Source organism: Heptranchias perlo, chromosome 10 (assembly GCF_035084215.1).
Source record: "Heptranchias perlo isolate sHepPer1 chromosome 10, sHepPer1.hap1, whole genome shotgun sequence".
Lineage (NCBI taxonomy): Eukaryota > Metazoa > Chordata > Chondrichthyes > Hexanchiformes > Hexanchidae > Heptranchias > Heptranchias perlo.
In genome coordinates this window covers 41,293,567-41,318,068 of record NC_090334.1, presented here as the reverse complement: position 1 = coordinate 41,318,068, position 24,502 = coordinate 41,293,567, and the positions used below count along the sequence as shown (strand labels likewise).

The window sequence follows — 24,502 nt, the reverse complement described above, 5'->3', positions numbered from 1 at the left end:
CGAAATCGAAGTTCTCAGCCGAGGGCTCAATTTCTGCCCCACTACCAAAATGGACCCCACTAGTCTCGCGGCGGACACAGAGGAATTCATCAGGAGAATGAGGCTCCGGGAATACTTCCACAAACCCCAAGATTTCAGCAGTGAACCCAATGAGACAATCAACGATCTGGAACAGCAGACAGAGGGATCCGCGGTACAGCAACCGAAGAGGAAAGAGTCACACTGGACTCCTCCGGAGGGTTGCTGCCCTCAGCTGGACATGTATGCTCAAGCTGTCAGGAAATGCGTCAATGCCAGATTCATCAGCCGCACTCAGAAGACAGTCCAGAACGTCACCCGAGCTCAACGCAACGCCATCAACGCTCTCAAGACCAACCGCAACATCGTCATCAAACCAGCGGACAAAGGAGGAGCCATCGTCATACAGAACAGAACGGACTATTGCAAAGAAGCATACCGACAACTGGACAACCAGGAACACTACAGACGGTTACCCGCAGATCCGACCAAAGAACATACCCACCAGCTCAACAAACTGATCAAGACCTTCGATCCAGACCTTCAAAGCATCCTACGCACTCTCATCCCACGTACTCCCCGCGTGGGAGACTTCTACTGCCTCCCAAAGATACACAAAGCCAACACACCCGGACGTCCTATCGTATCAGGCAACGGAACCCTGTGCGAGAACCTCTCTGGATACATCGAGGGCATCCTGAAACCCATCGTACAGGGAACACCCAGCTTCTGTCGCGACACTACAGACTTCCTACAAAAACTCAGTACCCACGGACCAGTTGAACCAGGAACACTTCTCACCACGATGGACGTCTCGGCACTCTACACCAGTATCCCCCACGATGACGGCATAGCTGCGGCAGCATCAATACTCAACACCAACAACAGCCAATCTCCAGACGCCATCCTACAACTCATCCGCTTCATCCTGGATCACAATGTCTTCACCTTCGATAACCAGTTCTTTACCCAAACACACGGAACAGCCATGGGGACCAAATTCGCACCCCAATACACCAACATTTTCATGCACAAGTTCGAGCAGGACTTCTTCACTGCACAGGACCTCCAACCAACACTATACACCAGATACATCGACGACATTTTCTTTCTATGGACCCATGGCGAGGAACCACTAAAGAGACTACACGATAACATCAACAAGTTCCATCCCACCATCAAGCTCACCATGGACTACTCCTCAATCAGTTTCTTTCTTGGACACACGAATCTCCATCAAAGACGGGCACCTCAGCACCTCACTCTACCGCAAGCCCACGGACAACCTCACGATGCTCCACTTTTCCAGCTTCCACCCTAACCACGTCAAAGAGGCCATCCCCTATGGACAGGCCCTGCGAATACACAGGGTCTGCTCAGACGAGGAGGAACGCGATGGACACCTACAGACGCTGAAAGACGCCTTTGTAAGAACGGGATATGACGCTCGACTCATCGATCGACAGTTCCGACGAGCCACAGCGAAAAATCGCATAGACCTCCTCAGGAGACTAACACGGGACGCAACCAACAGAGTACCCTTCGTCGTCCAGTACTTCCTCGGAGCGGAGAAACTACGCCATGTTCTCCGCAGCCTTCAACATGTCATCAATGACGACGAACACCTCGCTATGGCCATCCCCACACCTCCACTACTCGCCTTTAAACAGCCACCCAACCTCAAACAGACCATCGTTCGCAGCAAATTACCCAGCTTTCAAGAGAACAGCGTCCACGCCACCACACAACCCTGCCACGGTAACCTCTGCAAGACATGCCAGATCATCGACACAGATACCACCATCACACGAGAGGACACCACCCACCAGGTGCATGGTTCATACTCCTGTGACTCGGCCAACGTTGTCTACCTCATACGTTGCAGGAAAGGATGCCCCAGAGCATGGTACATTGGCGAGACCATGCAGACGCTGCGACAACGGATGAACGGACACCGCGCAACAATCGCCAAACAGGAGGGTTCCCTCCCAGTCGGGGAACACTTCAACAGTCAAGGACATTCAGCCACTGACTTTCGGGTAAGCGTACTCCAAGGCGGCCTTCGAGACACACGACAACGCAAAATCGTCGAGCAGAAATTGATAGCCAAGTTCCGCACCCATGAGGACGGCCTCAACCGGGATCTTGGGTTCATGTCACGCTACACGTTACCCCACCAGCGAACAAATGTTATCTGTTTTTAATATAACGGGTCAGTTGCTGTCTTTTCTATGTTTCTACCTCTCTATCTCTGTTTTTTTTTTTGTTTTTTTTTTAGTGATTTGTATATTCGGAGACCTTGCAGGTAACACCTGTCTGTCTGCACACTGATTGCCTTGGCAACAGGCAGTTGAAAAAACTGTCTGTAATCACCAAGCATTGTTCTGTGAATTATAAATGCGATTTCATTTCGAGGATTTCATTTCCAACAACGTTCACCTGAGGAAGGAGGAAGCCTCCGAAAGCTTGTGAATTTAAAATAAAATTGCTGGACTATAACTTGGTGTTGTAAAATTGTTTACAATTGTCAACCCCAGTCCATCACCGGCATCTCCAACCTCTTTGATAGGGTTGACATAGAGAAGATGTTTCTACATGTGGGGTAAACTAGAACTAGGGGCCATAAATATAAGACAGTCACTAATAAATCCAATAGGGAATTCAGGAGAAACTTTTTTACCCAGATAGTAGTTAGAATGTGGAACTCGCTACCACAAGGAGTAGTTGAGGCGACTAACATAGGTGCATTTAAGGGGAAGCTAGATAAATACATGAGGGAAAAAGGAATAGAAGGATATTCTGAGCTGGTTAGATGAAGTAGGGAGGGAGGAGGCTCGTGTGGAGCATAAACATTTGCATGATTCTGTTGGGCCGAATGGCCTGTTTCTGTGCTGTACATTCTATGTAATTCTATATAGTATATGGGGAATAAGCTGGTGATTAATTAATTCTTTAATGTTGTCTTGTTCTATTGATAGATATTTATAGCAGGTTGTCTGGACACATCTCATTCTTCCCTTCCAAGTCTATGAATAATAAGTGCTCAACATAATCATTTTTAATTTAATTTGACTATTGATTCCCTTGAGAGATTATTAGAATTTGCTTAAAAAGAGATATGGCTGAGTTATTGTTGAGAACAAAGTGAAAAATGAAAGGGGGGAAACCAGTTTCTTTTAAAAACAGGAAGAGGAAATTATGTACAGATTTATTTTTGTGGGCATGTGAAGAGTTCTACTGCTCACAAAGTTTTGAATCCTACAGATTATAAGAAAACTGTGTTAACATTATAACAAATGTTAGATTAACTATCTTGTAGGTCTTCTTCATTTATCAATTGATGTGTATTCTCCACATACCGTAGGAGCTACTCCTAGATTAATTAGTTCTGGCAAAATCATGTGCTTAACACACATATGAAAATGTTTGTTATGATACTGCAGATAGGCAGTATGATACATAGTCCCTTGTCCTATAAAGGTCCAGGCCTTGAAGCTAGTAACTGGAGATCTGTGCATATATTCAAGCACATCTGCAGAAAGTTCTTTTGTCCCTAGGTAGAGAGCAATGGGTAAAGCAGGAGTGCAAAGTGGGTCTGTCAGCTCCAATTTACACCATGGCACTGTGGAAACCCAGAGAAATGTATTTTTTTATAACTCCAGAACATGTTTGTAAATCTATCTGCTAATTTGACCTTTTAACATTATCATTGCTTTTTTTTTCTATCATGCTGCTGGCTCAATTGATCCACTGAACACCAATTTCTAATGTAAAAACACATTTCTGCACTTCTTGTTTTCCTTTATATATCTTAATGCAAAATTCAAACAAATACCATAATTAAAATACCTTCAAGTTCTTTCTGAAGTTCATCACAAACTTTTGTCTCTTCAGCAAGCTGGGATTCTAGCTCCTGTTGGATTGACAATTTTACGTGTAGTTCCTCTTTTGTCTGCATCATGCTTTCCTTCAGATTTCTAATTTCATTCTTTTGAAGAGAGAAATAGAAAATTCAAGGAACACTTATTATACTTGTGCTTTAATACACTTGTGAGTTCACTAACAAATTAGGGGGAATACATTTCATTTTCATTGCAAATAACACCTAACTGATATTTTCCAATAAATTATCTACTGAATTATTAAAACCAGTTGGATTCAAATGTTCAACATTGCATATTTACAATGGATGTAAATGAGTCGCGATCCACTGAATCTTCCAGTTTCTAAATGTATATAGTTCCCTACTTGCTAACGCTGATTTCCGTAAGGGGAAAGCAATTCTATGGATGAACACTTACCATTTGATATGATCCAGGTAATTATTGTATAATTCTCCTTTCTATTTGTTTACATCATTTTGAAGTACAATTAGTGAAACTTTAAAAACATTAAACCTTTAGTTAGTTGCAATCTATTATGGCTTCTATGGTCCTGTTTACTGAATAAAAGTGGCCTCCATTGTTCGCCTACTTTAATCTGTCCTAAACAAGCAACAATTGTAAAAAGTAGGAATAAGATTTAAAGTTTTAAAAGGTAATATGATGTTTTCATCTGAAGATGAGCAGAAATTCTTCACTACTGCAAGAGGGAATTTATCCAGATAAACATCAAGGGAATGATGGTGGGTTGAGTGTGCAGGTCAGGGGTTTCCTTTTCATTCTGTCTCACGGTAGGATTAATGATTTCTTGCAGGTTTGTTCAAAAGCACCCGAGGACACCAAAATCTATATGACCTATAAGTCATTAGGGTAACAGATAAAATTTACCAAAAAAAATACAATTAAAAGGTGTAACCTTAATTTGAAAAATAAATATTGAGGTCATATGGTTTTTTCCCCTAAAAAGTAACTGTTGAATCCTACATAAATGTGATGCATTCACCTGACATTTGAATCACTTACAAGCAATATTAGACAATGTCTAAAGATGCAGTTATAAAGCTATTTTTGTCACAAAAAGTGGCTCCCTGGTCTGACCTTGGAACTCAGCGGTGTGAAATGTGCTTGGGAACGGCATCTTGCATGAACTGGACACTTCATCGATTATTAACTCTGGTGCAGTATCAAATGGGCTTTAAAATTGTTCAGGGGGTCTGCTGGACATCACTGGTACTTTATCAATTAGAATTCAATTTATTTTATGTTTTCAAAACATGGATACTCCTGTGTGCACTTCCAAAATAGTAAAAAATTTCTGCATGCATGCACGTAGCTCTTTCCTGACACCCAGAATACAATTTTCAGTTAGAACATGTGGATGTTGGTGACTGTAAATTATAATCTGCAGCCACTGATAAGCACAGCCCAAGAAATAGTAGGCATATTATACGTTACTTTCAATTGTTCGATTTCTGTTGACAAAAGCCGTCCTATGTTGCTGAATGCCTCTTCTTCTATTGCAAGTTGTTGTCTAAGAGCTGCATTCTTTTCAGCGTACTCATCAATCTCCTGCTGTAGTCTCCTAGTCTGGTAAGAATAAAAGGCCATTTATTACGAACATTTTATTTATAAGGCACTTAATCCATCCACTCAAATTCTATAGCAAAAGGTTAATAATTATGTGCTGGCAAGATATTGAAAACACTGTTTTTTTCAGGTGCCTAACATACATGGACACCCATCATCAGGCTTAAGAGTCTTCAAACTAATCTAATGAGAAATCTATACAGGTGCAGTTTTTTTTGCCTGAAATGGAGGGTACACTCTCTCTCCATAGGGACGCACCCCACTTACCCAAGTATCAGCATAGTAGGAACAGCACAGGAGGCGGCCATTCGGCCCACTGCGCCTGAGCCAGCTCTTTGAAAGAGCTAACCAATTAGTCCCATTCTCCTGCTCTTTCCCCATAGCCCTGTAATTTTTTTCCCTTCAAGTATTTATCGAATTCCCTTTTGAAAGTTACGATTGAATCTGCTTCCTCCACCCTTTCACGTAGTGCATTCCAGATCATTACAACTCACTGCATCTATAGAACTTGGGTGGAGGCTGCAAGAGCCCAGATTTAGGGACCTTCAAGTGTGCAGAGGGACAATCCTGGAATTAACCAGCTAAAACTGTACAGTTTACTGAGTGACAGATATACTGCTCCATGTCCCATTAATAAGTCAGGCTGCCTGGTCAATCATGATCAGTGCACTGATTCTCTAACACATGCTCGCTGTGAATATGGCACCTGGCAAATTGAATAAGTAGGGTTGCAGATAGCGCTTTAAACTAAAAAGGGAGTAGGGAAGGGGTCAGGTGAGGGGAAATTTAGAAATCTGAAGAAAAAAGTCAAGGCAATACAACAGTGTAGTGATTTGGATAAAGATAAGCAGAGTGTGACAGGAAGGAATAGAGAGTTTAACAGTGATAGTGTATTAGTGAGTGAGGTCAAAGCAGGGAAAAATGATAAAAAGTTAAAATTAAAGGCTCTTTATCTGAATGCACGAAGCATTTGTAACACGATAGATGAATTAGTAGCACAAATAGAGATAAATGGGTTTGATCTATTAGCCACTACAGAGACGTGGTTGCAAGGTGACCAAGGTTGGGAACTAAATATTCCAGGGTACTTGATGTTTCAAAAGGACAGGCAGAATGGAAAAGGAGGGGGTGTAGCCCTGATAATAAAGGCTGACATAAGGATAGTAGTGAGAAAGGATCTTGGCTCAGAAGATCAGGAAGTAAAGTCAGTGTGGGTGGAAATAAGAAATAACAAGGGGCAGAAAACACTGGTGGGAGTAGTTTATAGGCCCCCTAACAGTAGCTATACCATTGGACAGAATATTAATCAAGAAATAATAGGAACTTGTAACAAAGCTAATGCAATAATCGTGGGGACTTTAATCTTCATATAGGCAGGGCAAATCAAATTGGCAAAGGTAGTCTGGAGGACGAGTTCATGGAATGCATTTGAGACAGTTTCCAAGAACAATACGTCGTGGAACCAACCAGGGAAAAGGTTTTTTAGATCTTGTATCGTGTTAATTAGTGATTTCACAGTAAAGAATCCTCTGGGAAAGAGTGATCATAATATGATAGAATTTCATGTTGAGTTTGAGAGTGATATAGTTAAGTCCGAAATGAGAGTTTTGAACTTAAATAAAACCAATTACATAGGTATGAGGGGCTAATTGGCTAAGGTAGATTGGGAAATTAGATTAAAAGGTATGATGGTGGATAAGCAATGGCAAACATTTAAAGAAATATTTCAATACTCTCAACGAGTATATATTTCATTGAGAAATAAAAACTCCACAGGAAAAATGATCCATCTGTGGCTAACTAAAGAAATTAGATTAAAAGAAGAGGCTAGTAATGTTGCGAAGAAGAGTAGTAAGCCTGAGGATTGGGAGAGTTTTAGAAACCAGCAAAGGATGACCAAAAAATTGATAAAGAGGGAGAAAATAGAATATAAGAGTAAACCAGCAAGAAATATAAAAACAGATTGTAAGAGTATCTACAAGTATGTAAAAAAGGAAGAGAGTAGCAAAAGTAAATGTTGGTCCCTTAGAGGCTGAGACAGGAGAAATCATAATGGGGAATAAGGAAATGGCAGAGACGTTAAACAAATATTTTGTATCTGTCTTCACAGTAGAAGACACAAAAAGCATACCAGAAATAGTGGGGAACCAAGGGGCTAATGAGAGTGTGGAACTTAAAGTAATTAATATCAATAGAGAAAAAGTATTGGAGAAACTAATGGGACTAAAAGCCGATAAGTCCCCTGGACCTGATGGCCTACATCCTAGGGTTCTAAAAGAGGTGGCTGCAGAGATAGTGGATGCATTGGGTGTGATCTTTCAACATTCCCTAGATTCTAGAACGGTCTCAGCAGATTGGAGGGTAGCAAATATAATACTACTATTCAAGAAAGGAGGGAGAGAGAAAACAGGGACCTGCAGGCCAGTTAGCCTGACATCAATCGTTGGGAAAATGTTGGAATCCATTATTAAGAAAGTGGTAACAGGGCACTTAGAAAAATCATAATATGATTAGGCAGAGTCAACATGGTTTTATGAAAGGGAAATCGGGTTTGACAAATTTATTAGAGTATTTTGAAGATACAGCTAGCAGGGTAGATAAAGGGGAACCAGTGGATGTAGTATATTTAGATTTCCAAAAGGCATTCGATAAAGTGCCACATAAAAGGTTGTTACACAAGATAAAGGCTCATGGAGTTAGGGGTTATATATTAGCATGGATAGAGGATTGGTCAATGGACAGAAAACAGAGAGTAGGGATAAACGGGTCATTTTCAGGTTGGCAGGCTGTAACTAGTGGGGTGCCGCAAAGATCAGTGCTGGGGCCTCAGCTATTTACAATCTATATTAATGACTTAGATGAAGGGACTGAGTGTAATGTATCCAAGTTTACTGACAATACAAGGTAGGTGAGAAAGTAAGCTCTGAGGAGAACACAAAGAGTCTGCAAAGGGATCTCGACAGGTTAAGTGAGTGGGCAAGAAGGTGGCAGATGGAGTATAACGTGGGGAAATGGGAGGTGATTCACTTTGGTAGGAAGAATAGAAAAACAGAATATTTTCTAAATGGTGAGAAACTATTAAATGTTGGTGTTCAGAGAGACTTGGGTGTCCTCGTACAAAAAACACAGAAAGTTAGAATGCAGGTACAGCAGGCAGTTAGGAAGGCAAATGGCATGTTGGCCTTTATTGCAAGGGGGTTGAAGTACAAGAGAAAGGAAGTCTTGCTGCAATCGTACAGGGCTTTGGTGAGACCACACCTGGAGTACTGTGTACAGTTTTAGTCTCCTTAACTAAGGAAGGATATACTTGCCATGGAGGCAGTGCAACGAAGGTTCACTGGATTGATTCCTGGGATGAGAGGATTGTCCTATGAGGAGAGGTTGTGTAAAATGGGCCTATACTTTCTGGAGTTTAGAAGAATGAGAGGTGATCTCATTGAAACATAAGATTCTGAGGGGGCTTGACAGGGTAGATGCTGAGAGGTTGTTTCCCCTGGCTGGAGAGTCTCGAACTAGGGGGCATAGTCGCAGGATAAGGGGTTGGCCATTTAAAACTGAGATGAGGAGGAATTTCTTCACTCAGAAGGTTGTGAATCTTTGGAATTCACTGTGGATGCTGAGTCGTTGAGTATATTCAAAGCTGAGATAGATAGATTTTTGGACTCTAGGGGAATCAAGGGATATGGGGATCGGGCGGGCAAGTGTAGTTGAGGTCGAAGATCAGCCATGATCTTATTGAATGGCGGAGCAGGCCCGAGGGCCATATGGCCTACTCCTGCTCCTATTTCTTATGTTCTTCCTGATGTGAGCGCAGGATCACCTCTCATACCCATCAAAACTTGTGTTTCTGCCAGTTGAAGGTACAGAGCTTCAGCAGCAATTGTTTGCCTTTCTGTAACCCAATCATGGTAGGCACCAGGCCTTGCACAAGGCCTTGTACAGTATGCAATAGCTAAATAGAAGGTGTAACATGCCAAAAGCAGAATATAGAGTGAAATGAACAGCAGTACTTGATTCACACTGAAACTCATCCAAACTAATGTAAGTCTATTAGCTCACACAAACAAACAGACAAAAAATAAAATTTTAGGGCACGCTGACTTCCTTATATTAGAAATTTGAGCACAAGGACATTTTATCATTAAATGTGAAGAATTTATGAACAGGTGGAAATGCTGCAATTTCCTCTCAGCATCCCTATGCTGTTTCCCATTCATCAAGTTTAGCAAAACATTTTGAAGAATTAGAGCAGACCAGAAATTAGCATGTTAACAAGCAAGAAATGAGCATCTTCACTCATATAAGGAATAAACAAAGGATGGAAAATTGACCAGAAAGGCATGTTTCACCGACGCAGCGATGTTACTGATTCCCTTTTTGTGAATGAGAATGCTTTGAGTTAGATTAAAATTTGACCTAATCAGCATGCTTTGAACCCTATAGATTCATTGATCATGTGCCATGCACTCAACTTTCATATAAATCAATAAATAGTAGGATAAATGATAATCTTGGTTAAGCAAAATACAGCTAGCTTTGTAGAAAGCTGAAAGCAGAGAAACTTGTCTGAGTCAATTGATTTTGATAACAGCAGTGCAGCAAATGAAAATCATACTAAAACACTTATGAACTGGTGGATCTCTGGTTAAGAGATGGAAAAACCTATGAAATTGAAAGATCATAACACAGACTATAAAGCATCACAAAAAGTAATTTACTAGCTGCTCCCTGCATTACATGAATAGTTAGTCAGTGCACTGAACAGTCCACAGAGACAAAGCAGCACTGAAAAAAAATATTTATACAGAGCAACTAATATCCAGCTGCCTTTTTCATGGGACGTCTAGGATCTGGATTGTTGTTGTGATGTTTAGTATGGCTACATTCTAGGGAATGGAATGCAGTAGGAAGCTGGGAGTGGAGTGCAACATACAACAGGGAGGGAGGGAGGGAGAGCTAAGCACAGCAGGGTCCAAAAAGTAGATAATATTAGGGAGGGAAGCTAGGGAGTGGAGCATATGTCTCCAGTGAATGGAACACAGTAGGGGAATGGGGTGCTGGGGAATGGAAGAAAGGGGAATTGAACCTCAAGTGAAATATAGGTTTACCCATTTTATAGTGCCAAAGATGACAGCTGTTCTGAGAGATTTTTCTTTCTTGGACCTGATTTCCAACCAGAAGGCTTAAATGTGAGAACATTGTTTTTTTGTCCTATCAGAAAATCAAGACATGAATGTTTGTAAGCCCTCCCTTTCCAGTACTATTTTAGATGTAGTAGAAGGTGGCAGATTAAACTGCATTCAGGAGATTGTAGTCAAGAGTCACTTGTGTGACATGCATGAGTGACAGAGGTGCATTCCGTGAGTCTGCTATTTGGATAGGCCTCTTTATAAGGCAAGGGTAGGTCCACAATTGGAGCTGTGGTTAGCACTTTACGAAGCTAATTATTGCAGAGCAGCAAATAGAATACTGAACGATGAAGTCAAAACTGTAGAGTAGAGCCTTTCAACTTGCCAGGCCGGAAACGGAGTCAAAAAAGATAATGAAGTCCTGCTGTTAAATTCGTAAATATCGGGGTCCATACCTCTGCAATTAATTTCACACGTTTCTTCTTCATGGTCATCATATGTTGACTCATTTCATCGTAGTATTTCTCAGTAATTCTTTTGGTGAGAATAATTTCTTTTGCTATTTCTTCTCTTTTACGCAGAGCAGTCACTCTATTTGTTAAACAAAAGAGGTCAATATAAGCGAAAGTTCAGTAACAGAAACAAGCAAGTTGCATTTCCCTTAAATAAAATAAAACCATTCTAAAAATGTAATGATGTCTAAATTTTGCAATTCTCTCTCAAAATTCAGGTTTTATGCGTATAGACAATTAAAGATATAAGCCCTGATTTTCAATTGGGCAGGATCGGGGCAAGTGGGGTGCTTAGCGGACGGGAGTCTCCCATGGATTCTTTGGCATGAGGCCTGGGCCATTTTAACTCCTGGGCCTCATTTGAACAGTCTAACACTTGAAATTGGCGAGAATGACATCATGGCCGGCTGGCGGGAGCGGGAATCGTGCCAGGAGCTTGACGCTACCAGGGACCCAAGGGAACGGTCCTCGGCAAGGTAAGTCAGGAAGGAGGGAGGGGGATCTGGCCAACCGCTGCCAGGATGGGGAGGGAAGGCCTCAGGCACAGGAGGCGTAAGGTTTCCTTGTTGGGCCAGAAGGAGCATTCTGACTCTTCCTGGGCAACAAGAAACCTTTCAAAACTTAAAAAAATGAACTACTTATCTGTGCCTCTTCTGGCTCGATACTGCTTGCACATCTCAATTCAAATTACATCGGGGTCCGAATTCTGGCAATATTTATGTGGCCCCACCTGCCTGTGGCGGGCGGCCTCCAAGCTCTCAAAGTGGCAACACTGCAGGAACGCAGTGGATTCCACCCGACCACCATTTCATCCCCCCACCTGCACCATTCCTGCTGGGTGGGCAGGGTTAAAATAGGGGCCATATTATTATCGAGAAGTATTTGCAACACAACAAAATGATGTAACCTTCATTGAAATGCATCACCTGCATTAGACACAAATACAAAACTGACAAATATCTCTTCTCTCCCTGAACAGAAATAAAGTTTGTCATGACAAAAACAACTTTTGTTCTCATTCTGATTACAGTCTCTTAAAAATGAAAGATAACATGCTGCAAAGTTAATGCATGTGCAGGGATGCAAAATCACAAGGCCTTTGTTCCAGACATTCAATTTCTTATATATTGGGCCATAATTTACTGTCAAAATAATGGTGAGGTTAATGGCGTTCGCCATTATTGATGCACAAATGGTACAGCAACTTCAGGCAAAGGCAGATGCGTGGTTAAACTCGAAAATCCAAAAGTTGCTGTCCGAGCTTCATGAAAACAGCATCGCGCTGTCTGCCTCACCATTGATATGCATTGAACGGCATAAAGTTGCTGTATTTGCGCTGCAGATACAAACTAAACTCGGCACACAAAGTTAAGTCTTGTTCATTTCAGTTTAAGTACACTTTTAACAATGTGACAAGTGTTAATTACTGCCAGTCAACCTCTCTGTCATTGAAAATTAACTATTACAAGTATGGAGTCTCATTCCATCAGGTTTTAAGTGTTGGAGATTTAAAAAATTTAAAATTTAAAATTAAAAAATTTTAAAAAAACTTTTCCTTTCTGTCTTTTTTTTTCTCTCTCTTAACCCAATATTTCTTTCCCTCACTTTATTTCTCTCTGTACCTGATTTGACATTGAATACACCCACTCTAATTTACACTTCCTTCTCAGTCCTTGCACTGTTAATTTCACAATTCTTCAATCTGATTGGTTAAGGAGATACACAGTTGCTTGCCCTGTTCACTCAAGTCCCAGGTGCCCTGTTTCCCTCGCTGCGCTGTTATCAGCTCACACTTTCAGCAACTTGCCACACAAAAAATTTATAAACCTAAACATGCAAGGGCAAATCTAACTAACAGCAGATGCCGTTAGATGCCCTGTTACAGCAAATCATGGCCCATTAATTCTTTCCTCTCTCAAAAACAAAGACTGAAAATAGAACTTCTAAACATACATAACATATATGTAAAACTTAGAAATTAAAATATTAATCCACAATTCAAGAACAAACAGCGCAACATAATGCACCACAATCAACACAAACCACTAAACTACTTGAACAGACATAGTCCTACTGAGTTACCACCACGTGGAACGCTTACGTGGCACAGAGTTAAACTCACCGAGCAGCACTGGTCGGGGCTGTCAGATCCTGCAGAATCATTGCTTTTAGGCATGAGGGAAGATTTACAGATGACTGATGGCAACTGCAGAGCACCCTTGCCCAAAATTTGGGACATTAGAATTAGGACACTGGGACTCAAGTTAGTCATCTGATCATGATGAAACGTGCAGGTCACATCCTCTAAAGCTCAAAGATATTGAGCTCTCCAGGCTAAATACACCAATATGTAGTGCCACTGATCCCTACAGCATCCCCAAAACCCAAAAGAATGTGACTCCTTTCTCCAATGTTGCTGCTACCACAAGGGTATTATGTGGAGCACAAAGAGAAAAACATAATCAATCAGTCAGTGAGAAGTAACATATGGGTTACAAAAGGTAAATAAAAATATTCACACTGTGCACAGGCACATGTATTAATCTTTTAATCCACCATTTGTACTAAATAATATGCACGTGCTCCATTCACAATATATATTTGATCAGCTACCATTCTTATTATTAACAATGATGCCAATTATCAGCATTTTAACCCATGTCCCAGCTTGTCTGTGTTTCACAAGCTTTTCTCATTAGAATTAGAGATTGTCAATATCAACCAATTAGATTATTGGGAAGGTGGGACTGGAGGTGGTCAGAACTAATCAGATCAATTACATTTTGTCCTACAGTTGGCTGCACACAAACTTGAAGAAGAAAAATGTAAAACAAACTATTGGTTTTTTAAAGTTGTAGTTGCAGCTATTTATGAGTGTCCCCAAATAAACTATATAATTGTTATGTTTCAGGATTTATGTTTTTTTTGTCACAGAAAGGATTTTGGGATTGAGTTATGCTTGAGCATTGCATTTTAAACAAAATGACTTTGCACAGGTTTTAAAAGAAAGGCCACTGACTGCAGGCATTGACTATGTGTACTGAAGCCAGATGGGCCAAATTGTGGAATTCGTAACTGATACTATGACAGTTAATTGTCTCATTCCAGGTCCATTAACCAGAAGGGCCCCATTCATCTTGAGAATTCACACCCCAAGGGAAGGTAAGAGGTAGCTGGTTTTATTGGCAAACCTACTGGCGAATCACAATGGAAGGGAAGTCATCGGCATCAATTTTAACTCCCCCCCACCCCCCCCCCCCCCCCGCCCAGTGGAGGGCGGTTAAAATGTAGCGAAGGACCCAGTTGGTTCCCGCCCCGATCTGGCGGACTCAACACTGAATGATGTGTCCACTCACTGCCGGGTCAAGATGTTGGTGGCAAGCTGGACTGGGAGATGCAAGCGGGTGGGTTGATGATGAGGGATAGAAGTGACAGCTATGAAGGGGAATAAGACAGTGGGTTGGTGAGGGAGTGGGACCAGGCAATGGGTGGGATCGCAACAACATGGGCTGAGGTTGAGCAGGCACGACGTGGCACTCACCCTGTACATCTCCTCAACCCTTTTCTCACCCATGCCCCAATTCTACCACAATACTATAAATAATTATAGTGCTAAAAACAAATTGCTAGGAACCAGTGACTTCGAGCAGACAGGGAGGAAGGAGGTCCAATGGCAAGGCTGGAAAGACAGCAGCCACAAAGAAGTGTGTTGGTAGAATGGCAAGGCCACCATAAGAAGTGTGGGTCAGGGTCAGGGCCACATTTGGGGTCCGTAGTCTTGAAGAGGAGTGGAGATGGGGTGGAGACAGGGCGGCAAGGTTACGAGCAAATGTGTGGGTTGAGGCCAGCATGGGGTCCAGGTCAGGGCAGCAAATGAGACGAGGAGCAGGGCAAGCATGGATGCAGAGCTGCAAGGCCATGAAGAAAGGTCCAGATCGGGTCAGGGTCATGATGCTGCACACAGAGAGTCAAGACCTGAAGTGTAGTCTTCAGGTGAAGTCGGATTACAGAGCGGTGGATAATTGGCACAGGGCATACACACGTAGTTCAATCATCATTTTAAAGCCATACATTCTGTCCATATCTTTAAATTCCTATTATAAATTTCCATGTCCATATTTATAATGGAATAAAAACAAAAAATGTTGAAAAAAATCAGCAGGTCAGGCAGCATCCGTGGAGAGAGAAACAGAACCTTTCATCAGAACTCGAAGATGTTAGAGATTAACAGCTTTTAAGCAAGTGCAGAGCCAGGGAAAAGGTGGGGGGGGGCAGTAAAAGAAAAAAAGGGAGAGGTCAAAGGGTGGAAGGCAGGAGTGATTAAATGACAAAAGTGATGGTGGTGAAAGGCAAGATGAGTTGATTATGTCAAAAGTATAGAAACAAAAGATGGGTCCGTAGATCACTCAAATGTAGTAGTTAGGTACAAAAAATTATCAAAAAGGCTAATGGAATGTTAGCTATTATAATTCGAGGGCTAGGATATAAAAGGGAGAAAGTTTTGTTACAGCTCTACAAAGCCCTGGTAAGGCCATATCTGGAGTACTGTGTACAGTTCTGGGCACTGCACCATAAAAAGGATATATTGACTTTGGAAGGAGTGCAATGCAGATTCACCAGAATGTTACCAGGGCTCCAAGGGTTAGATTATGAAGAGAGATAACATAAACTGGGCTTGTGTTCCCTGGAATATAGAGGTTACGGGGTGATATGATTGAGGTTTTTAGGATCTTCAAAATAATTGATAGGGTAGATAGAGAGAGCCTTTTTCTGCTGGTGCAGGAGTCTAGGGCAAGGGGACATAACCTTAAAATCAGAGCTAGGCCATTCAGGAGAGAAGTTAGGAAACACTTCTTCACGCAAAGGGTGGTAGAAATGTGGAACTCTCTTCCACAAAAAGCAGTAGATGCTAGCTCAATTAATAATCTTAAATTTGAGATTGATAGATTTTTGCTAGTCAAGGGTATTAAGGGATATGGAGCCAAGGCGGGTGGATGGAGTTACAATACAGATTAGCCATGATCTCATTGAAAGGAGGAACAGGTTCAAGGGGCTGAATGGCCACTTCTGTTCCTATGTCCAGAGGAGGTGTAAATGGTTACAATAGAATAGCAGAGGAAGTATGGAAAATCTAGCAAAGGGATGGGAGGTTCTCTCTTGTTGGGGTGGGTCATTGTCTGGCACTTGTGTGGCACAAGTGTTACTTGCCACTTATCAGCATTACAAGTTTACATAGGCAGTTTTGATTATAAATTCTTATGTCCATATTTATAAGTAAAAAAGTTGACAGGAAGTGCATGCATCTAAATGTATATCTCCCATGGTGTTACTCAAGATTCATCAGATGATGCACTGTTTTATAAGGACAACAGTGTTATACAATGTAATATATAATGTTCTGCTAATGTGGAGCTGTAGCCCTTTGAGGCCACCAAGTATACTTGTTAAGTAAACACAACATGGTTGACCAACTGTTCAGATTTTACATAGACAATCAGCAATTGTGGAGTGCTGTCCACCCGCCAGTGTTTCCCTCTACTTTTTTTAGTGCCTCCAGCTTCCCAAGTTATATGACTGTGTCCTGTAAATGCTGACCTGGAATTTCACCAAGTGAATCCGGCTCACTGCTGTGCACCTAACAAGAGATGATACATCTGAGTGATTTGCGGGAACAGCAATACCTGTAGCACAGCTAACCAAAGAAAGGAGACCAACAGGCCGTAACAAAATACAAAAGAGAAAAAAGCTCCAGACACTATTCCTGGCAACTGCAAGAGAAAAAAAAAACCATGGACAAATGAATCAGTGCATTACACAATTAAAACAAATGTAAAAGATTATAAGGAAGAAAAGCAGCGTTGCCCAGTTGTACAGTTCACTTACAAGCTAGCACATTGTGCCCGTGATTTGTCAGATAGTGATCTTGATCTCAAATACATTACAGGACAGGAAAGTCTCTTTCCAAGGAGGCAAAAGATGAATGAACACGTGCCGCTGTTAAACATCAGCTGGCTTTCAGAGTATCATTGCTAAGAAGCAGACAGCAAGTTGCTTGCCAAGCCCCTTGACCATATATTGAACAAACCAAATATGGAGAATACAGTTTTTTTTTTAATTAGAAAAATCGCAAGGCACTCCAGCTGGAAAGTAAGTAGTGGCAATGGCAATATTGTTCAGCACATCCCATCTCAAGCCACTTTTAATTGTGGATTGGTGAAGCTGTTAATTTGTAGGCCAACCCCAACTGTATGATTCTGTCACTTTCTCCCAGCTGCTGTAATCCAAAAAGAGATTTGACAAATGGAATGTTCAGTATGTGGAAGACCCAAAAGAAGAAAAGAGGGTTCAACCATAATACATAGGAATTCCACCCATCTGCCTACACTTCCATAAATGTCGCAGCTCAATATCATGGCTAGTTCCCTACTTGACATGACACTTGATCCTGTTCCTGCTCAAGCTTGCACAGCCATATAAATAACTGCGTGCTGCAGATACAGGTTTGCTGATTTTGTGAGAAATGGGGGTAGAATTTTCTTGGTTTTTTCCAACCTTCCGTTGTAACTTTGATGGAAACACTCCCCCAAGAGAAATGGTGTAAATGGCTGTTTACTTGGGGTGTCTGCCAATCTTCCACTGAAGTTATGGTGGGAGATCGCAGAACCCCTGTGGAAGTTGTACTGGATTACTTCACAAGGTCACATAAAATTCTGTTTCTGCAGCATTGAGCTAAGTGTCTGGTTGTAAGAGCAGGAACTGAGACAACGAGAGGTAGGGATCGGGTCGGCTTTTGTCCCAGTCTGAGCAAATAAAGTGCCATTACAGATACTCAGCTGCACCAAACACACAGACCCGCCTTTCTGTGGGGGGGGGGGGGGGGTGGATTTTGAGGCCTCCCGCCTAGCGGAAACAGGACGGTAGTGCCCTAAAAATGGTGGGGCATGACTACTGCCCTGTTCCCGCTGGTGATGTGGCCGGCACTACCTTCCCAAGAGCCTCCCGCTGGGCAGCCAGAGTGCTCGCCTGAATCAGGCAGGTATGCAAGTTGGGGTCCTACGCCATACATAGAACCTCAATTGCCATTTTAAGACTCAACTGGGTGGAGCGTGCTTTGTACAGTTTCAGTTGATGGTCCAGCTGGACAAAACCCCAGAAATTTATTTTTTTAGGGCTGGGAGAAGCAGGAGTGCTCCACAAAAACATCCTCGGCTGCTGCCGCCCTGGATACCCCCAGTGATTTCTAGTCCCACCCCTAGAACAATCATCTCCCTGAGCTTCTCTTCTTAGCCCCTCCTTTTCCTCATTTACCTCTCCAGTTGGCAATATTATCCATAGACATAAGGTTACATTCCATATAGATGCCGATTGCACCCAATTCTACATCTCCACAACCTCCTCTGACTCCATAACCACTCTACTGTCAGACTGCCTGTCTGAGTCAAGGATGAGCCAGAACCCTCTCTAGTGGAGCTTGGGAAAATCAAAGCCATCTTCCTGACAAAAACTCCATTCCCCTCCTCTGTTGCTTGTTCAGGTTGAAACAGACAGTGCACAATGTTGGATTCCTATTAACCCCAGACCACTTCCTTCCACCTCCATAATACCATCCACCTCTGTCATTACCTCACTTCCACTGCTGCTGAAAATACATATCCATTCTTTTGTTACTTCTAGACTTAACTTCTCTAATTCTCTTTTTATTGATCTTCCAAATTCTATCATTCACAAGCTCCAGGGGAATTTGGGAGCACTTGAGAAATGGGGTGACAGGTGACTTGGAGTATTGAAGGAAGGCAGTGGCTTAGGATCATGGCAAGGTGACTGGATTGTGCGCGCTGGGAACAGTAAAGGGGAGGCTGGGAACACTGTGAAGGTGGGACTCAATGAGTAGTCAGGAGCTGGGATGTGAGGACTCTGGAGGAGCTGCCAGGGACTTTAGACATGGTAGGACTGTGGGAGCATGACAGAAATTGGGTCAGCTGTGCCCAGGGAGTACTTGGGGCAGGTGGGGAGTAGGTGGGGTAATGGGGTCCATGAACAGTCAGGGACTCTGACGATAAGGCCTGTAAGCACTTAGTGGCAGGGGGCAAGGTATAAGCCAGGTCCAGGAGCACAGTGCAGGTTTTTCAGGATCTACAGCAGGAGCAGTAAAGTCCAGGTCTGGGCCTACCTAAGTCCAAGGGCTGAGAACCTGCAACAAGGATGAGATAGCCAGGTTGGGGCTAAGACTGAGACTGCCCCTTCCTGAAACAAACAGCAAGTAAGGAAAAATGTGAGCGGGGGGAGGGTGAACAGGAGGCCTGGCAATGAAGGGTCATATGTCTAAAATCTCTAAAATGTTGGGAAAGGATGAAAAGATGCAGAAAACTACCATGGCTGCCAAAGACTTCTTGCAATTTTTCTTTCAGGGATTTAATTTTGGATTTTCTCATATCGTCTCCTCCCTGTCCTCTGTTTAGGACCAAGACATATCTCTCCTAATCCCTGCCAATGTGTTTCTTCAGTGTTCATTCACGTGAACATTTTGGCTAATGCTCTAGCTCCGAGCCATTTTTTTCTTCTCTTGACCCCTCATGGGCCCATCTCTATTGTCTCTTCCCTTTCTTGTCACCAAGTCGTGCCACCTTTCATTTATCTCCTCTCAGGTATGTTGCCTCCCCTCCCTCAACCCAACTTCAACCTATCGCTATTCCTCTGCCTTCTAACTCTCCTGCTGCTACCCCAGGCTTGGATTCCCCTTGGATAAGCCCACAGCTGTGCCTCTCCCAACATTCTCCAAAGGGTCCATTGAGGCACCTGTCACTGCATCCTTACAAGCAGCAACCCTGACTGCCCTATCCTCCTCTCTCACTGACCTTCCTGCCCAGCGCTAACTTTTAGCTAAGAGCTAATTTTACCAATCTCCTTCCTGTCCCCCTCACCCCACCCACTAGTGCACCCACCGGATCAACAATCACCGCCCCCTTTTGTACTTCCCTCCAGTATGTCCGTTCAGTTGTGAACATGGCCTTTATCATCCGCAACCTTACTGTGGATGACTGCATTGACATCCTGGCTATGACTGAAACTTGGCCCATAGGTGGCAACACCTTAGCCCTTACTGAAGCTTTAACGTCTGGTTATACTTTCCACCATCTGCCCCACCCAAACTGCCTTGGTGGTGGTATGGCCCTTATCACATTGTTCATACCTTGGGCTCTTCCCCTAGTTCCAGCTATCCTTCAGGTAAAGAAATACTTCCTTTCTGTCCTAAACTTGCCCTTCATAATCTTGAACCTGTGCCCTCTTGACCTCCCTGATGTATGCAAAAGTAATCCTAGGTTTACCTTTCCTATTCTGTTTAGTATCTTTAACCCATAGTGACGATTCCTCAAAAATTAGCCTTACAGTCAGCTAGACTGTTTAAACAAACCAGGTGCATGTGACTGCCTAATGCTGAAAGGAACAGGTGTTGTCCCTGAGTAGTATGTGTTCATATAAAAGGTATTTTCTGCATATGATAGTAAACCTGCAAATTGACGTATGAGTGATGTACAGCAGTGTGACTCACTGTGTTTTCAAATCTTACCTTATTTGTCGTTCTTTTTCAAGCTTCTGTGTGTATTTCTGCAACTCCCCATCTAGTAATTCCATAGTATCCCTAAATCGAAAGAAATTCTTTATACCTTAAGTTTATTAAAAAAAACAAAGTCACCAAAATGAATAGAAAAAAATAAATTGTTTCATGTAATTTTACTTTCAATGTGATACCAAAACGATTAAGCATTCAAGACCTACATGGAGTTTAGACTATTCACAAATACAATGGCAGGCCAATGTAATCAATAGGGGGAATTTCAACTCCGAGGTGGTTGTCCAGTGGAACACGGGGGCCAGTTGTCCGGGAGCTGTTGCAAGGGGCCATGTCTCATTAATATAGATGCGACCAGCTGCCTGCCCAAAAGGGGCATCCAGAGGCAGCTCACTGGGTTCCAGTGGAAATTATCAGATGCCCTAGAAGCCGCCCGGCTGGTGTTCAGGCAAGTCGTTAGGCTGGGAGGTTTGGGAGTGTTTTGCAAATGCATAAGAGGGGGGGATATCCCAGACCAACAGCAGCCCAAATTTTCTTTGTGGGACCCGGAGGAGCACTAACCACTCTGGAAAAAGTAATTAAAAAAAAAAAGATTTTTGTAGGGACAGGAGGATCTTTCAAAAATCTTAAGTCCTGCTGCCGGCCCATTCCTGCCTCCCTCCCCCCTCCCAGATCCATCGATCTCTCCTCTCCCCCTACCCCCAAAACAGACTCTACTTGTCTGTTGGCTGCGTATAGAAGCCGGACAATTTTCCATCGTTCACAACTGATGAGCTGAAGCAGAGCACCTTTTTGGCATTCGCAGCTCACCAGTAATATTCAAATGATGCCCATACCTGAATACGGTTTGGGCTTAATGACTGTGGTGGCAGGTGTGGCTGGCACACCACAGACTTTGTGCCCGTTTTGAGTCGAAGTTGAAAATCCTCCTGATGCCTTTTGTGACTTTTATTAGGATCGGTTTGGTGCCCTGGCAAAGGTGGAAACCTGATTAGCAAAAAATATAAAAACAGATAGAAAGAGTTTCTACAGTTATATAAAAAGAAAAAGGGTGGCTAAGGCAAACGTAGGTCCTTTAGAGGATGAGACCGGGAAATTAATGGTGGGAAACATGGAGATGGCAAAAATGCTGAACAAATATTTTGTTTCAGTCTTTACGGTAGGGGACACTAAGAATATCCCAACACTGGACAAACAGGGGGCTCTAGGTGGGGAGGAGCTAAATACGATTAAAATCACTAAGGAATTGGTACTCAATAAATTAATGGGACTCAAGGCGGATAAATCCCCTGGACCTGATGGCTTACATCCTAGGGTCTTGAGGGAAGTGGCAGTAGGGGTTGTGGATGCTTTGGTAATAATTTTCCAAAATTCTCTGGACTCGGCAAAGGTCCCGGCAGATTGGAAAACTGCTAATGTAACACCCTTATTTAAAAAGGGTAGTAGGCAGAAGGCTGGAAATTATAGACCAGTTAGCCTAACATCTGTGGTGGGTAAAATTTTGGAGTCTATTATTAAGGAGACAGTAGCAGAACATTTGGATAAATATAATTTAATAGGACAAAGTCAGCATGGCTTTACGAAGGGGAAGTCATGTCTGACAAATATGCTTGAGTTCTTTGAGGACATAACGTACAGGGTGGATAAAAGGGAACCAGTGGACGCAGTGTATTTAGACTTCCAGAAGGCATTCGACAAGGTGCCACATAAACGATTATTGCTCAAGATAAAGAATCACTGGATTGGGGGTAATATTCTGGCATGGGTGGAGGATTGGTTACCTAACAGGAAGCAGAGAGTTGGGATAAATGGTTCATTCTCGGACTGGCAACCAGTAGCCAGTGGTGTTCCGCAGGGGTCGGTGCTGGGTCCCCAACTCTTTACAATCTATATAACAATTTGGAGGAGGGGACCGAGTGTAACATATCAAAGTTTGCAGATGATACAAAGATGGGAGGGAAAGTAGAGAGTGAGGAGGACATAAAAAACCTACAAGGGGATATAGATAGGCTGGGTGAGTGGGCGGAGATTTGGCAGATGCAATACAATATTGGAAAATGTGAGGTTATGCACTTTGGCAGGAAAAATCAGAGAGCAAGTTATTATCTTAATGGCGTGAAAATGGAAAGTACTGCAGTACAAAGGGATCTGGGGGTCCTAGTGCAAGAAAATCAAAAAGTTAGTATGCAGGTGCAGCAGGTGATCAAGAAGGCCAACGGAATGTTGGCTTTTATTGCTAGGGGGATAGAATATAAAAACAGGGAGGTATTGCTGCAGTTATATAAGGTATTGGTGAGACCGCACCTGGAATACTGCATACAGTTTTGGTGTCCATACTTAAGAAAAGACATACTTGCTCTCGAGGCAGTACAAAGAAGGTTCACTCGGTTAATCCCGGGGATGAGGGGGCGGACATATGAGGAGAGGTTGAGTAGATTGGGACTCTACTCATTGGAGTTCAGAAGAATGAGAGGTGATCTTATTGAAACATATAAGATTGTGAAGGGGCTTGATCGGGTGGATGCGGTAAGGATGTTCCCAAGGATGGGTGAAACTAGAACTAGGGGGCATAATCTTAGAATAAGGGGCTGCTCTTTCAAAACTGAGATGAGGAGAAACTTCTTCACTCAGAGGGTAGTAGGTCTGTGGAATTTGCTGCCCCAGGAAGCTGTGGAAGCTACATCATTAAATAAATTTAAAACAGAAATAGACAGTTTCCTAGAAGTAAAGGGAATTAGGGGTTACGGGGAGTGGGCAGGAAATTGGACATGAATTTAGATTTGAGGTTAGGATCAGATCAGCCATGATCTTATTGAATGGCGGAGCAGGCTCGAGGGGCCGATTGGCCTACTCCTGCTCCTATTTCTTATGTTCTTATGATTGGAGAGATTCAAATATGGGAGTTGCAAAAAAGATGGACACAGATTTGGAAGGCGTCAACACATTCAAGGACTTTGTAATTAGTACTTAATGATTACTGTTACGTTGTGATGTGGAAAGAAATAATACAGATGACTTATCCACATTTTTAGTTCAATATGTGCATCAAACCTATTTGCATTAAGTTGTATTAATTAACGGACATTTAGGAGAGTTTACAATTGCAACATTTTTGTGTAGAGAATACTTTTTCCCCTTTAATTTATAGAAGCCAAGCTACTTTCTATATATTTGTTTTAACAAAAGCCAAATATTGAGGATAAAGAAGTGACTGAAAATTACAAAAAGAGTTGCAACATGGAGATGTGTGGTGGAGGTGATAAGAAGCCTGCACCTGCCCACTGTTACAGTATTTCTTTTGCAGTAAACTCTTCAGCTTGAATGGCGTAATACAGAAATAGCTCTGTGTAGGGTCTCATCACATGTTTATCTGCCTAAGGGCTCAACAGCACAGTTTTAGGGCATAAATCCCTTATTTGTGAGTGTTATGGTATCTCTCTCATTTTCGCTTTCCTCCCCTGTGATAGTAGTTTATAGCTTCCAACTGTCTTAAATTGACCCTTAGGTTCTGGGCAATATCTGCTGCAATCTAGTTAGCAAGTTCCTAGTAGAGTAAGTATGTGTCAGATGTCATGTTCCTTCTGATGCTGTGTTTGGCAGTACAGGTGATTGAATGAACATTCATATAACATCAGATGTAATGTTGCCTGATCTTCTATAAGCATACAACATTTAATGTTATATGAATGCTCATCTGGTTGAAACAACCAGAGAAAGTTGAGCCCTTAGGCAAATCTGCAAATCTGCCATGCTTTTTCTCTCAATTTAAACTATTTTGAAGTTCAAAAGCATTATTTTCACACA

General features: G+C 42.4%; 1 protein-coding gene across 2 annotated transcripts in view; it reads right to left on the bottom strand.

Moving 5' to 3' along the window:
• The window catches only part of ccdc175 (coiled-coil domain containing 175), a 95,050-nt gene that overhangs the window by 20,331 nt on the left and 50,217 nt on the right, over positions 1 to 24,502 (bottom strand). For both annotated transcript variants that reach the window (XM_067991517.1, XM_067991518.1), the window contains 4 exons: positions 20,696 to 20,767; positions 11,071 to 11,206; positions 5,355 to 5,486; positions 3,868 to 4,006 (listed from right to left, as the gene is read on the bottom strand). In XM_067991517.1, coding sequence (XP_067847618.1) covers positions 3,868 to 4,006; positions 5,355 to 5,486; positions 11,071 to 11,206; positions 20,696 to 20,767 — 479 coding nt within the window. The remainder of the gene's footprint in view (positions 1 to 3,867; positions 4,007 to 5,354; positions 5,487 to 11,070; positions 11,207 to 20,695; positions 20,768 to 24,502) is intronic.